The 11,798-nt window shown below is 42.6% G+C and overlaps 1 protein-coding gene across 1 annotated transcript in view; it reads right to left on the bottom strand.

Annotated features, from left to right (window-relative positions):
- Window positions 1-396: 396 nt before the first annotated feature.
- The window catches only part of LOC127009314 (collagen alpha-1(XXVII) chain-like), a 47,825-nt gene continuing 36,423 nt past the window's right edge, over window positions 397-11,798 (bottom strand). Inside the window, exon 2 of the mRNA XM_050882265.1 lies at window positions 397-1,182. Within this exon, the coding sequence (XP_050738222.1) occupies window positions 1,034-1,182 (149 nt within the window). The 3' untranslated portion in view covers window positions 397-1,033. The remainder of the gene's footprint in view (window positions 1,183-11,798) is intronic.

Genomic DNA, 11,798 nt, shown 5'->3' with positions numbered 1-11,798 from the left:
GCTGTTACCAAAGGAGCCGCGCGAGATTCACATTGATGATGATACAAGAGTAGTTTTGGGGGCTCTAGTGGGGGGGGGGGAGAGAGAGAGAGAGAGAGAGAGAGAGAGAGAGAGAGAGAGAGAGAGAGAGAGAGAGAGAGAGAGAGAGAGAGAGAGAGAGATTATGGTCGCGATCTCAGAAAAGTACCTTGAACAGTAAAAAAAAAAACCATTGTTCCAACATCAATATGAATTTCGCGCTGCTCTTTTGGTGACAACATGGCGCCTGTGATCCATTTAATTTTACAGTAAAGGAAGAAGCTCAGGGGCAAATATAAATGAAAACAAAAAAAGCCCGCATGAAAAAAAAGCTGAAAAAAAAGGCAAAACTCTTTATTCTATGATTCTGGTATAACAAGAACACCTAGAAGTACACCGCTAGCCTCAATATACCCTCAGGAGAAATACTAGGGCTGGGCTGGGCTGGGCTGGGCTGGACTGGGAGGAGCGAAGTCTTAAATGTCTATATATCTCCCAACGTAATAGTCCTCTCGAATTTTTCTCCACAGGTATTTCCAGTATTTCTCGCGCTCAAAATTCATCGCTAACTCCATTTCCCTTCGTCAATCTCTCCTTAACAACACGCTCAAATATTTCTACACGGAGATATTTCCAGTATTTCCTACCCACATAATCCATCGCTAACTATATTTCCCTTCGTCTATTTCTATCTCCCAACGCAATAACAGTGAGAAACAAACCCCCGCCGAGCACAAGGGGAAGAGGGGTCGTTCAACCAAGGGTGAGAACACGTCTGGAAAGGAGTTCTTCCCAATAGGAGACAGGGAATGGGCACAGCTGCTTTGGTGATAGTGATTGGTGGAAAGTTGAACGATTGAGAAGAGAAACAAGATAGGGAAGCGCCGTTGCAAAGGCTATGCTTCCCGACCACCACCTGAACCTGAACCTTGATCCGATGGGAGTTGGACAAAATCTGGGTTCAGGTTGAGTTAGGTAGGAGGATAGCGGATTAGGCTTCTCTTCTGGCACATTCTCACCTTAAGCTAAACAGAGTATAGGCACCATGCGAGGGGGGAAAGGAAACACTTACGCTGTTGAAGCCTTGAGAGGAGCGTCGGGACGTTGGCTCAGACCACGGCCGCCCCGAGAGGCCCGGCGTCCCGCCCGAACCCCGCACGCCATCTGAAAGGGAGGAAACAAGGGCGTGAGGAAGTGGAAAGATCTGCTTGTGTATGGGAAAAGGAATGGTACTTTGAGTCGTATTATTTATTAAGCATTTCGGCGCACAATCACACATCATTGACAAGGGTTTCGAAGGAGTTTTGGGCATTTGTAGAGGTAGTTTTATGACCCTGATGGTAGTTTACCCTTCTTCTGTACCAAGAATTTAAAATACCCTTCATAAGAACCCAACTGATCTCCTTTTTGGCCTCTGGAAAGAGTTGATGCGAGAGCCGAAATCGTACATCTAACAAACCGACCTTAGTTTTGGTGCGTATGGGATGTCGTTGATAGTGACGTGTGTGTTTGTGTGTGTTAGTGTGTGTTTAAAACAATGTTCCGTTCTGTTTGCTTGTAAATGGGAAAGGGAACGGTACTTGTTTTTCCTGCGTGTGGCATGTTGTAGTTGATAGTGAAATGTGTGTGTTTGTATGTGTATGTTTGTTGGTGTTTTTGTGTGTGTTTTAAAAATGTCTCGTTCTGTTTTTTGATCCCCTGTGATCCTCTTGCGTGTGAAAGTGTTTGTTTCCTGTGTTACCAATATTCTTTTAACAGTATTCGTTTTGTCGTTTATGTTCCTGAGGTGCACGTAGTTCAAAGTAAAAAAAACACTCATTGTAAATACGTTCATACCGACCATAGAAGGAACCCGAAGTAGTTTGAGAGAAAGGCCGCTTTGATCACTTATTAAAAGAAAAATATGAACTGTTTGCTGATTGGGAAATGTACCGTGTGTTGACTTCCATCTCTTCCTCCTCCATTGTTTGCTTTCCATATTGTCTGTTTAGGGTCCAATGAATGCCGCCGCGTGGAGGTTGGGTTGGGTTCACAGTCCTTTCCTTTTTCGGGTTTAATAGTGATTGCTGCCCGTGGAAGTCTTGCACAGTCTCCCTGTCATTATTCAGACGGCATTAAAGAGCCCGAGCGATCAGTTATAATGCTGAATGCCTGTAGTGAAAGGAAAATTTATTGTGCCATAAAAAAGAGATGAATGTAGTCTGCCTCGTGCGTGATGGAAATGGCCGACAATTATGGCGATTCTGGATACGCTTGATTAAGTACACGCGCGCGCGCACACACACACACACACACACACACACACACACACACACACACACACACACACACACACACACACACACACCTTTTCCCTCTTTACTGTATTTTTTTTAAATATTTTTTACATTGCTATCCCAAAATTACCTTCCCATTCCGTCGTGTCCCGTCAGAAAAGGCAATTTCAACACACACACACACACACACACACACACACACACACACACACACACACACACACACACACCAAAACCCTGAGGTGGCGGACGAAGAGCAGTTGTTTCAATCCTCCACTATCCAAATTTGTATATAGATCTGAAAAACAAATCATCATCCGTTTCAGAGGAGCGATTTCCCTTACCAAATAGAAACGTTAGCCAGTCACTCAGTCAGTCAGTCAGCCTTGATGCGTTCGGCACTGAGCAAAACTCCACCTCGATTATTATATATTGGTTTCGCGTTTTCCTTTTTTTTTATACCGATCGGCAGAAACTAAACTAAACCGTGGAAGGCTGAATCGAGGAAAGAGAAGGAAAGTGAGTGGACGGATCGAGAATAGAAAACACACAATAGGAAATGATGACCCGAGGGAAGGAAGGATGAATGCATACGAGGAGACATGAAGGAGGACGGAAGGAAGGAAGGAAGGAAGGAATAATAAATGTCTGAAGAGAAAGAGAGAGAGAGAGAGGGGATGCAAGGAAGCCAGGAATCGGAAGGAAGGAAGGGAGAATGATGAAAAAATGAGTTGGAAGATAAACGAGGTGCAGAGAGAGAGAGAGAGAGAGAGAGAGAGAGAGAGAGAGAGAGAGAGAGAGAGAGAGAGAGAGAGAGAGAGAGAGAGAGAGAGAGAGCAGATGACAAATGATAAGCGGAAGAGCAGAGAAGGGAGAAGCAGATACCGACATGAGAAAAGGAAAACATTGAAACTTGTTATAAAAGAGGTAATCCAGGAAGCAAATAAGATGAAATTATTAAAGAAGGGAAGGAAGAAAACGCCATGGAAGAGGAGGTCCATTAAAAGTGAGAGAGAGAGAGAGAGAGAGAGAGAGAGAGAGAGAATAGAGTAAATGGATAATGTGAAAATTGAGGGGACCGCTTCACACACACACACACACACACACACACACACACACACACACACACACACACACACACACACACACACATTTAACAGATTTTATGGATAGCTAGAAACTAAAATTAATGGTTGAATAAACGTAGTAATACCAGAAACGCAAAAGGAGCCAAATTGGAAAATACCAAAATTCCAATCCTTGTGAATCAAATGGAATGAAAAAAAAAGTACATGCGAGATTAAACCTTCAATCCATATGATAAAAAAAAATACACACACATACGTGACATAGATTTGACAAAACGTTCCCGCTCGGAAATTGAAGTGGGCGTAGAATATTGAAATAGTTAGCGTGTTTGATTCGGAGGCATCGGTGGCTTTTGACAGACCGACAGACAGACAGACAGACAGACAGACAGACCGCTAGAGGCAAAGAGGTGGAAGACGGACGTGTTTCTAAAGGTCACTTTTACGCCTTAGTTTGTATGTACCAGAAAACTCCTTTCAGGTAACAACGAAGATATATTTTTGTTTTTGTTTTTGTTTACCTGTCTCACGCTGGGTCTTGGTGAACCTCAGGGATGTTTCGTCAAAGTTCAGGTGACAGCGTGGGAGAGGGAGAGAAGAGAAAAGAAGAGAAGAACAGAAAGATAGGAAAGAAAAGAGAATAGAAGAGAAAAGAAAAGGAAGGGAACGGAACGGAAAAGAAAGGAAAGGGAAATAGAGAAGAGAAGAAAAGATTAAAAGAGAAGCAATTAGAGCAAAGCAAAGAAAAGAAAAAAGAAAGGAAAGGAAAGGAAAAGGAGAGGAAAGAAAAGAAAAGCAATGAAAAGGAAAAGGAGAGGAGAAGAGGGAGGGAGATATGTGAGAAAGGGGGGTGAGGTGCAGCGGGGAGAAGGGAGAGGGTGCACGTGGAGTGGCACAGAGTTACTTCCCGCGACGGCGCTGCCTGAAGGGTGTCGCGGCCCGGCAGGTGAGGGTGGCAGGTGAGTCATCAGCCTGTCGCCCACCCTTCGCTTGGCCCCGACGCGACGCACACCCGCAGAAGGAGGTGGAGGAGGAGAAACACATACACTCCTTCGAAATAGCAACTTGACACCGCCACCATTACCACCACCACCACCACCACCACCAGTAACAACAACAACAATTCCTCTCGTCCCTCGTGTCTCTTCGTCCCCTACCTTGTATTCTTTTTCTTCTCGTTTTTTTCTTATTTTCTTTTCTTCCTCTGTCTTTCTCTGTCAATCTTTTATTTTTGGTTATTTGCTTATTTGGTTATTTGCTCGTGTCTCTTCGTCCCCTACCTTGTATTCTTTTTCTTCTCGTTTTTTCTTGTTTTCTTTTTCTTCCTCTGTCTTTCTCTGTCAGTCTTTTATTTTTGGTCATTTGCTTATAGGTTCTTACAGTTTTCTTTTTCGTCATTGATGTTTTTCCTTTTCTTTCAGCTTCTCCTCTTTCATCTTCTCTTCCTTTTGAAAATTTTCCTCATTCTCTTATTTCTATTCCTCCTCTTCCTTGTCCTCCTCCTCCTCCTCCTCCTCCTCCTCCTCTTCCTCTTTACTTGACTGATATTTTTCCTTCCTAGAAATGTTTGTCGTCCGTCTCCAGCTGGTAATGTTGTTATGATTGCTTCCTTGTTGTTTTTATTCGAGTTTTTATTGCTTTTTATTGTTATTGTTATTGTTGATGTGGTGGTGGTGGTGGTGGTGTTTGTTTTTAGCTAAAGGTTTTGGTCATATCGGCGATGGTGTTTATTGTGATGGTGCCAGTTAGTGGTAGTGATGGTCGTGATGGTCATGGTTGTACATCTGGTTTCATTGTTATCAGTATGCATTATTCCACTAAAGGACTAAGGGCTCTCCCAAGCGTTTGCATTTGTTCCGTTTCGTTAGTATTTTTTTTAACGTTCCAATGTAAGCGTCCCGTAAACTTTTCAATTTCATCACACCCTCTGCTGAACGGCGTCCCCTGGGTATTCATATGTCAGCTATTCCCTAATGTGTCTTCCTTTTTGTCGATCTTTTGTCCTCTCCTACATATGTGTCCTGACCACTGCTGTTTCTTGCGGGCTTTTGTTTTTTTTACACCTTTTTTTGTTGCCCTTGAGCTGTTTCCTTAGCTGTAAAAAAAAAAAAAAAAAAAAAGGGTATTGTCAGATGTTGCCTCTCCTCACATCAACTATTTCCAATGGTCAAAAACTAGATCAGTCTCCTAATGAGCGTTTTTGTAGGTTTATGACACACAAGAATGATCAGATTACCAGGAGGGTCATAACACTACCCCTGGAGATACCCAAGACTCCTACGAAAGCCTTGTCAAATATGTGTGCTTGGACGCCGAAATGTTTCATGATACGGCTCTAATTGCCTTTATTGTCCTGTTGTCTGCTTTTTTAGTTCCATTTTCCATTTGCAATTATTTTCTTATCTGTTTTAGTTACCCAGCATCGATCCCTCCATCCCTTTTTTGTCACTTTCCTACCCCAGAGACTTGTCAACGTTTCTGATTCATACTTTACGACTCTGAGAACGCACCGATTGAGAACCCTTCGCCTTAATCAAGTAGCACGGCAGAGAGCCTCTCGATACGTTACCTTGTGTTCTCGAAAGCACTTCCAATCTCATACGTCTTTTTATTTCCGATTCGAGTGAGGGATTTATTTGTATCAACTATAGGATGTATACAAATTCATTTACTGCTACCATTAAATATGCATCCAAATTCCGTGTATTATAAATGTAAAAGTTCGGTATCTGATATGCCTCGTCCATTACCGCCGACATTCGTAGCACCCTTGACACTGGAAGGAGCCTGATGGCCACCCTAATCAGGCACTCCTCTGTTGCCTTTATTGTTTATTTAGTTGTAGGAAAATATGAGAAAGAGTTGGGACAGAAAGTGCAAAAAAATAAAAAAAAGACTGAAAATATGTGTAAAAAAAAATGAGGGGACAGAAAACGTACGTAAAGAAATAGAGGGGATTGAAAGTATTGAAAAAAAGAGGGGACTTAAGGTGTGTAAAAATTAAGAGGAGGACTGGTTATAACTTCTGGTCTTGTTGGCAGGGAGACAGCTAGTACCAAACACAGCTGTCTTATGGCATTGGATTAAAGGGGGAAAGTAAGTTTCGTAATACTACTACTCTATAATGTGGTTGAGCCTGTTTATCATGGTCCTGTTAGATCATGCTAGCACGCAGGCTTGTTCATCACGTCAAGGTGTTGCTTCGTTAATAGGTTGGTGGTTTATGTATTGGTGATAGGAAGGACGGTGGTGGTAGTGGTGGATTTTAGTAAGCTGGGAGTCTAATTGGGGAGGGATTGTGTCACTTAAAAAAAAAACAATAATTATCTGTATATCTATTTATATCTATATCTACATACATTTATATCCATTTCTATTTTTCTATTTATCTCTAGCGAGGAAGGTGAAGATTGCCAAAAGAAATAATTGCCATAAATTTTACAAAAGGAAGCAAAAGTGCTGATGTTATCTTTCTTATGTTAGGTTTGCCGAATCGTACAGTGCCGGAGGAGAGGCACGCTAATGAAATACAGGCGTAAAAAGCACATCAAATGAATTCTTGCTCCTGCCAATTTAAAAGCCATCATGAAGTAATATCTAATTGTATTTTTTCTTCCTCTCCAACAGGTGGGTGCAGCGCCGAAGGAAGAACGGTACGTACCCAGGTCTTCTATTGATTTCCAGGTTCGGCACGCATTATTCAGCCTCTTTGCGTACTGGGTGAAGGCTCGCCCCTTTACGCCCACACACACACACACACACACACACACACACACGCACACGCACACACACACACACACACACACACACACACACACTCACTCACTCACAGACACATTTTCAGTACTATTATTATTATTATTATTATTATTATTATTATTATTATTATTATTATTATTATTATTATTATTATTATTATTATTATTATTTACAGCAGAGGAGTCAGTTCAAGGGCATAAAAGAGGAAACAAATGTGAAAAAAAGCCCGCTACTCATTGCTCCTAAAAAGAGTTAGAGGAGTGGCCGAAAGATAGGTCAATTTTAGGAGCTTTTACACACCCTCAGTACCCTCTTTTTATTTTTGTGTACACTTTCAATCCCCTTTTTATTTCTTTATGTACGTTTTCTGTCCCCTCAATTTTTTTACACACATTTTCAGTCTTTATTTATTTACACTTTATGTCCCATCTCTTTTTCATATTTTTCTACAACTATATAAACTATGTAAAATTTGTCCATTGGTTTACTTCTCTTGGGGATGCTCACAAGGGCTTTATTTGATCCTTCACTCGCTATGAAGTCTATGGCAACAGTCAGTCACGCGAGGTTGTGTGTTTACTCGCCTGTGACTTGGAGAAAAAGAAAGAAATAATCGTGAGTTTTAATTGCTTAGTGCCAGCGATTTCAGAAAATTAGCAACAAACAATGATTTTCTCTTATTTTGATCACGCTCTTTATTTTCTTTTACTTTTAGATCTGTTTCTCCTTTGATACAGTTTATTATATACAGTTTATTATGTCATGTATTATATATTAAAAAATTATTTACTCTATACTCGAAGTGGTGGTGTGGTCCCTTCTTATATATATATATATATATATATATATATATATATATATATATATATATATATATATATATATATATATATATATATATATATATTTTACTTCTAAATCTATTGCTTTTTCATCGATTCAGGTCCTTATACACTTTAACTGAAATTTACACACTCCATAATCGAAATGGTGATATGTTCCCTTACCCTTAAATCACCAGGCAAGGCTAGTAACCTCTTCGCTGCCAGGCTGTCTCATTATCCGGGGCAGTGCGCGTCTCTTCATGTCCCACTGCCCGGCATTCAGAGTCAAGCGGCATCCCTAACGCTCAGAGAAAGGCGGTGCGGCGCCGAAAGTCCCGGGAGTCGAAAGTGTAAAGTGAGTGTACAGTGGCCCCGTTTGAGAGTGGCATCAGCGGGCGTACATGCAGGGCCGTCACTGTGGACTGGACTGAAGCTTTAGAGAATAAGGAAGAAGGATTAAGACGGGGGGTGAGAATGATGTGGATAAGCTGGCGTATGAGGTGTTGGTGGTGGATAAGGAAGTGAAAGAGGCAAAGAAAAGAAATGGATGAAGCGATAAGCTGGAAGAAGGAAGCAAGGAGAAGGGCAGGAGAGATAGAGGAAGAGGAAGAAATTGAATATTGATGAGGTTTGACAATGAGGCAGATGAATAGAAGGATGAAGAGGTGGTGGATAAGAAAGTGAAAGAGGCAAAGAAAAGAAGTGGATGAAGGGATAAGCAGGAAGAAGGAAGCAAGAAGGGCAGGAGAGATAGAGGAAGAGGAAGAAGTTGAATATTGATGAGGCTTGACAGTGAGGCAGATAAATAGAAGGAAGAAGAGGTGGAAGAGGTACAGGAAGAAGTGGATGAAGATGTATAGAAGGAATTAGAGAAAATGAAGCAGGGAGAAGGGAAGGAGAGTCTGGAGAGATAGAGGAAGAGGAAGACATTGAATATAGATGAGGCTTGACAATGAGGAAGATAAGTAGAAGAATGAGGAGGAGGGAGGGATAGAGAGGTGGAAGAGGTACAAAAGGAATTGAAGGTAGAGAAATGAACCAGGAAAAAGAAGAGGAGAGGAAGAGGAAGAGGAAGAAGGCGAATAATTATGAAGTTCGACAATGAGGAGGTGGAAGATGAATGAATATGGAACAGGTAAAGCTGGTAATAGAGCAAATTAAGCAAGGAGACGAGGAGACATAGAGGAAGAGGAAGAAGAATATAGATGAGGCTTAACAATGAGACAAGGAACACTTAAGCAGCATTAGGCGGTCTCTAGGCGGAAGGAAGGAGCAAGAGACTAACGGGGGACCATTGTGTGAGGCCAAGCTGTCCCGCGCGTGTCTTCACCATCCTCCCAATCTCCTCCACCCAACACCTGTCCACGCCCTGGCCTACCTGCCTTCCGCGTTGCCTCGCTCTCATAACAATCACCAACACAATACCTGCCGTGCTCTTCTGAATGCCTCGCACGTCAAACCCATAGCTTTCGTCCCCGCCTTCATTATTACGGTCACCGTCAAGATGGTCCCACTGAATTATGGATGTGAATGGTGTTTGTGTGCGTTAGAGGACTTGGTGGTGGAAGGAGAATGTCTTTTTTTTTTTTTTTTACAGCAAAGGAGACAGCTCAAGGGCTTAAAAAAAGAAAACTAATGAAAAAAAAAAAGCCCGCTACTACCCATAAAAAGATAGGAGAAGAGCGGCCGAAAGAGAAGTCAATTTCGGGAGGAGAGGTGTCCTGATACCTTCCTCTTGTTTGTTGTTGTGTGTTGCGGAAGTGTCTGTGATGGAGTGGAGTAGTAGATCGTTTTTATGGTGATGGGAAAGGAAAGTCGTGTTATTGCTGTATGGAGGAGTCAGGGGAAGAGGTCGTTTGTGTGTCTGTTGTGTGTTTTAGTTCCTGTGGTGGTGGAGCGGCTGCCATCTTTAGGGAGGGTGTCAGAAAATGATGTGAGATTCCAAAGCAAAGTTTTTTTTTCTTTTTTTTTACAGCAGAGGAGACAGTGCAAGGGCGTAAAAAAAAGCCCGCTACTTGCAGCTCCTGAGTTAGGTTCATAATGTAAAGTGTCTGGGCTTGGTAGAAGTGAGTGTGTTTGTATTTATGTGAAGTGGAAGAGCTTGTGGTGGAAGAGCATTTCGTGTTCGTAGTCTTGAAAAATGACATGTAAAAGGTATGTAAGTCAGTGAAGTTGCCTCGAAATATGACTGTTTGTAGACGATGGAATTGCACAATGTCGTCCTTCTGTGCCCCAAAGACGGACAGATTTAAAAGTTTTCTTGCTTTCATGTAACATAATACTGGGTTTTACCGTTTTGAGGGAAGAGATTGTGGTGACCTTGCAGTGGGCGCGCGCGCGCACACACACACACACACACACACACACACACACACACACACACACACACACACACACACACACACACACACACACACACACACACACACACACACACACACACACACACACACACTCAGTCTAATGGCTGCCTACAAATGAATAAACCATTTATTATTATTATTATTATTATTATTATTATTATGTGTGTGTGTGTGTGTGTGTGTGTGTGTGTGTGTGTACACACACACACACACACACACACACACACACACACACACACACACACACACACACACACACACACACACACACGAAGCCACATTATCTCTTTTGTGTGTATGTGGTGGCCGTCGTGCTCATCCCGTTGCGTCGCGGCCTACGGTCGCGTACGGATATATTTTTTTTCTGAAGTGATTGTGTTGTGAGGAAAGTCATGTCCGGAGAGGCTGCCTCGCAGGGCTGGTGGGCGGCGGTGCTAAAGCTGACCTGCCGTGGCCTCTTCCTGACCAAGGGAGTTATAATGCGCCTTTTGGCTCGTCCCTTCCCTCGGACGTGGCGAGAGAGAGAGAGAGAGAGAGAGAGAGAGAGAGAATGTTGCAGGACTGCCTCGACAGGTGGTCGGTGACGGGAGCCCCGCGGGTCGCCTCTGTCACACGATAATAAGGCCAGCGCCTTCGCGGCCTCCGGGGCGTTGGTTTAGCCACGGCCTGGCTCTTAGGACGCACATATTGGAAGACATGTTCGTGATAGTCTCCGTTCGCAATAATTTTATTCGTATCATACTTCTTGACGAATTATTTTAGTTGTGGATGCTCTACAAGATGTCAGGTCATCATATTACAGTCATACAGAAGCCGTCTCCTGGCTGATGAACATTTAGCCATTTCCATCGGGATGTAAAAGAGGGATGGGCCGGTATACGTTGAATACGAGATAAATTCAGGTGTGGGAGGGCGAGCAGAAGTCACGAGTGTGGGAGTAAATATTAATGCAAGGCGGCCATGTCTACGTGGACAGATAGAGTAGGGTGAGATAGACAATGCTGTAGATGAGTTGAAAAAAAAAGGAAAAAAAGAAGAGGTAACGTGGCTGGCATTCACGGTATAGTAAGAGCAAAAGCGCTTAAACATTGGGGTGGTGCAGATGTAAAGTGGATGTTGTGGATGTGTACTCTAGCGTGGAAGCAGGTGAGGTACTGGAAAACTGAACAAGAGCCATCATATTGCCGCTTAAGAAATGATAAGGAGATGATTGTGACAGTTATAGGGGAATAAGCCAACTCAGTGTACCAGGACAGGTGTATGGAAAGGTTTTAAATTAGAGAGTGATGGAATTGACCGATGAAAAGATGTAGTTGATGAGCAATGAGACAGAGACTGAAAGAAATATGTGGACCATAAATGAAAGTTGAAAAGTTTTTACTTAGAGAAGAATCGGAAGCTGTTTGGTACCTTCACGGACTTTGAGAAGGGTTAAGACAGGGTAGACAGGAATAACCAACGCTTGGAGAG

Source organism: Eriocheir sinensis, chromosome 40 (assembly GCF_024679095.1).
Source record: "Eriocheir sinensis breed Jianghai 21 chromosome 40, ASM2467909v1, whole genome shotgun sequence".
Lineage (NCBI taxonomy): Eukaryota > Metazoa > Arthropoda > Malacostraca > Decapoda > Varunidae > Eriocheir > Eriocheir sinensis.
Note: the sequence above shows the minus strand (reverse complement) of the source record. Positions and strands in the feature narration are given on the sequence as shown.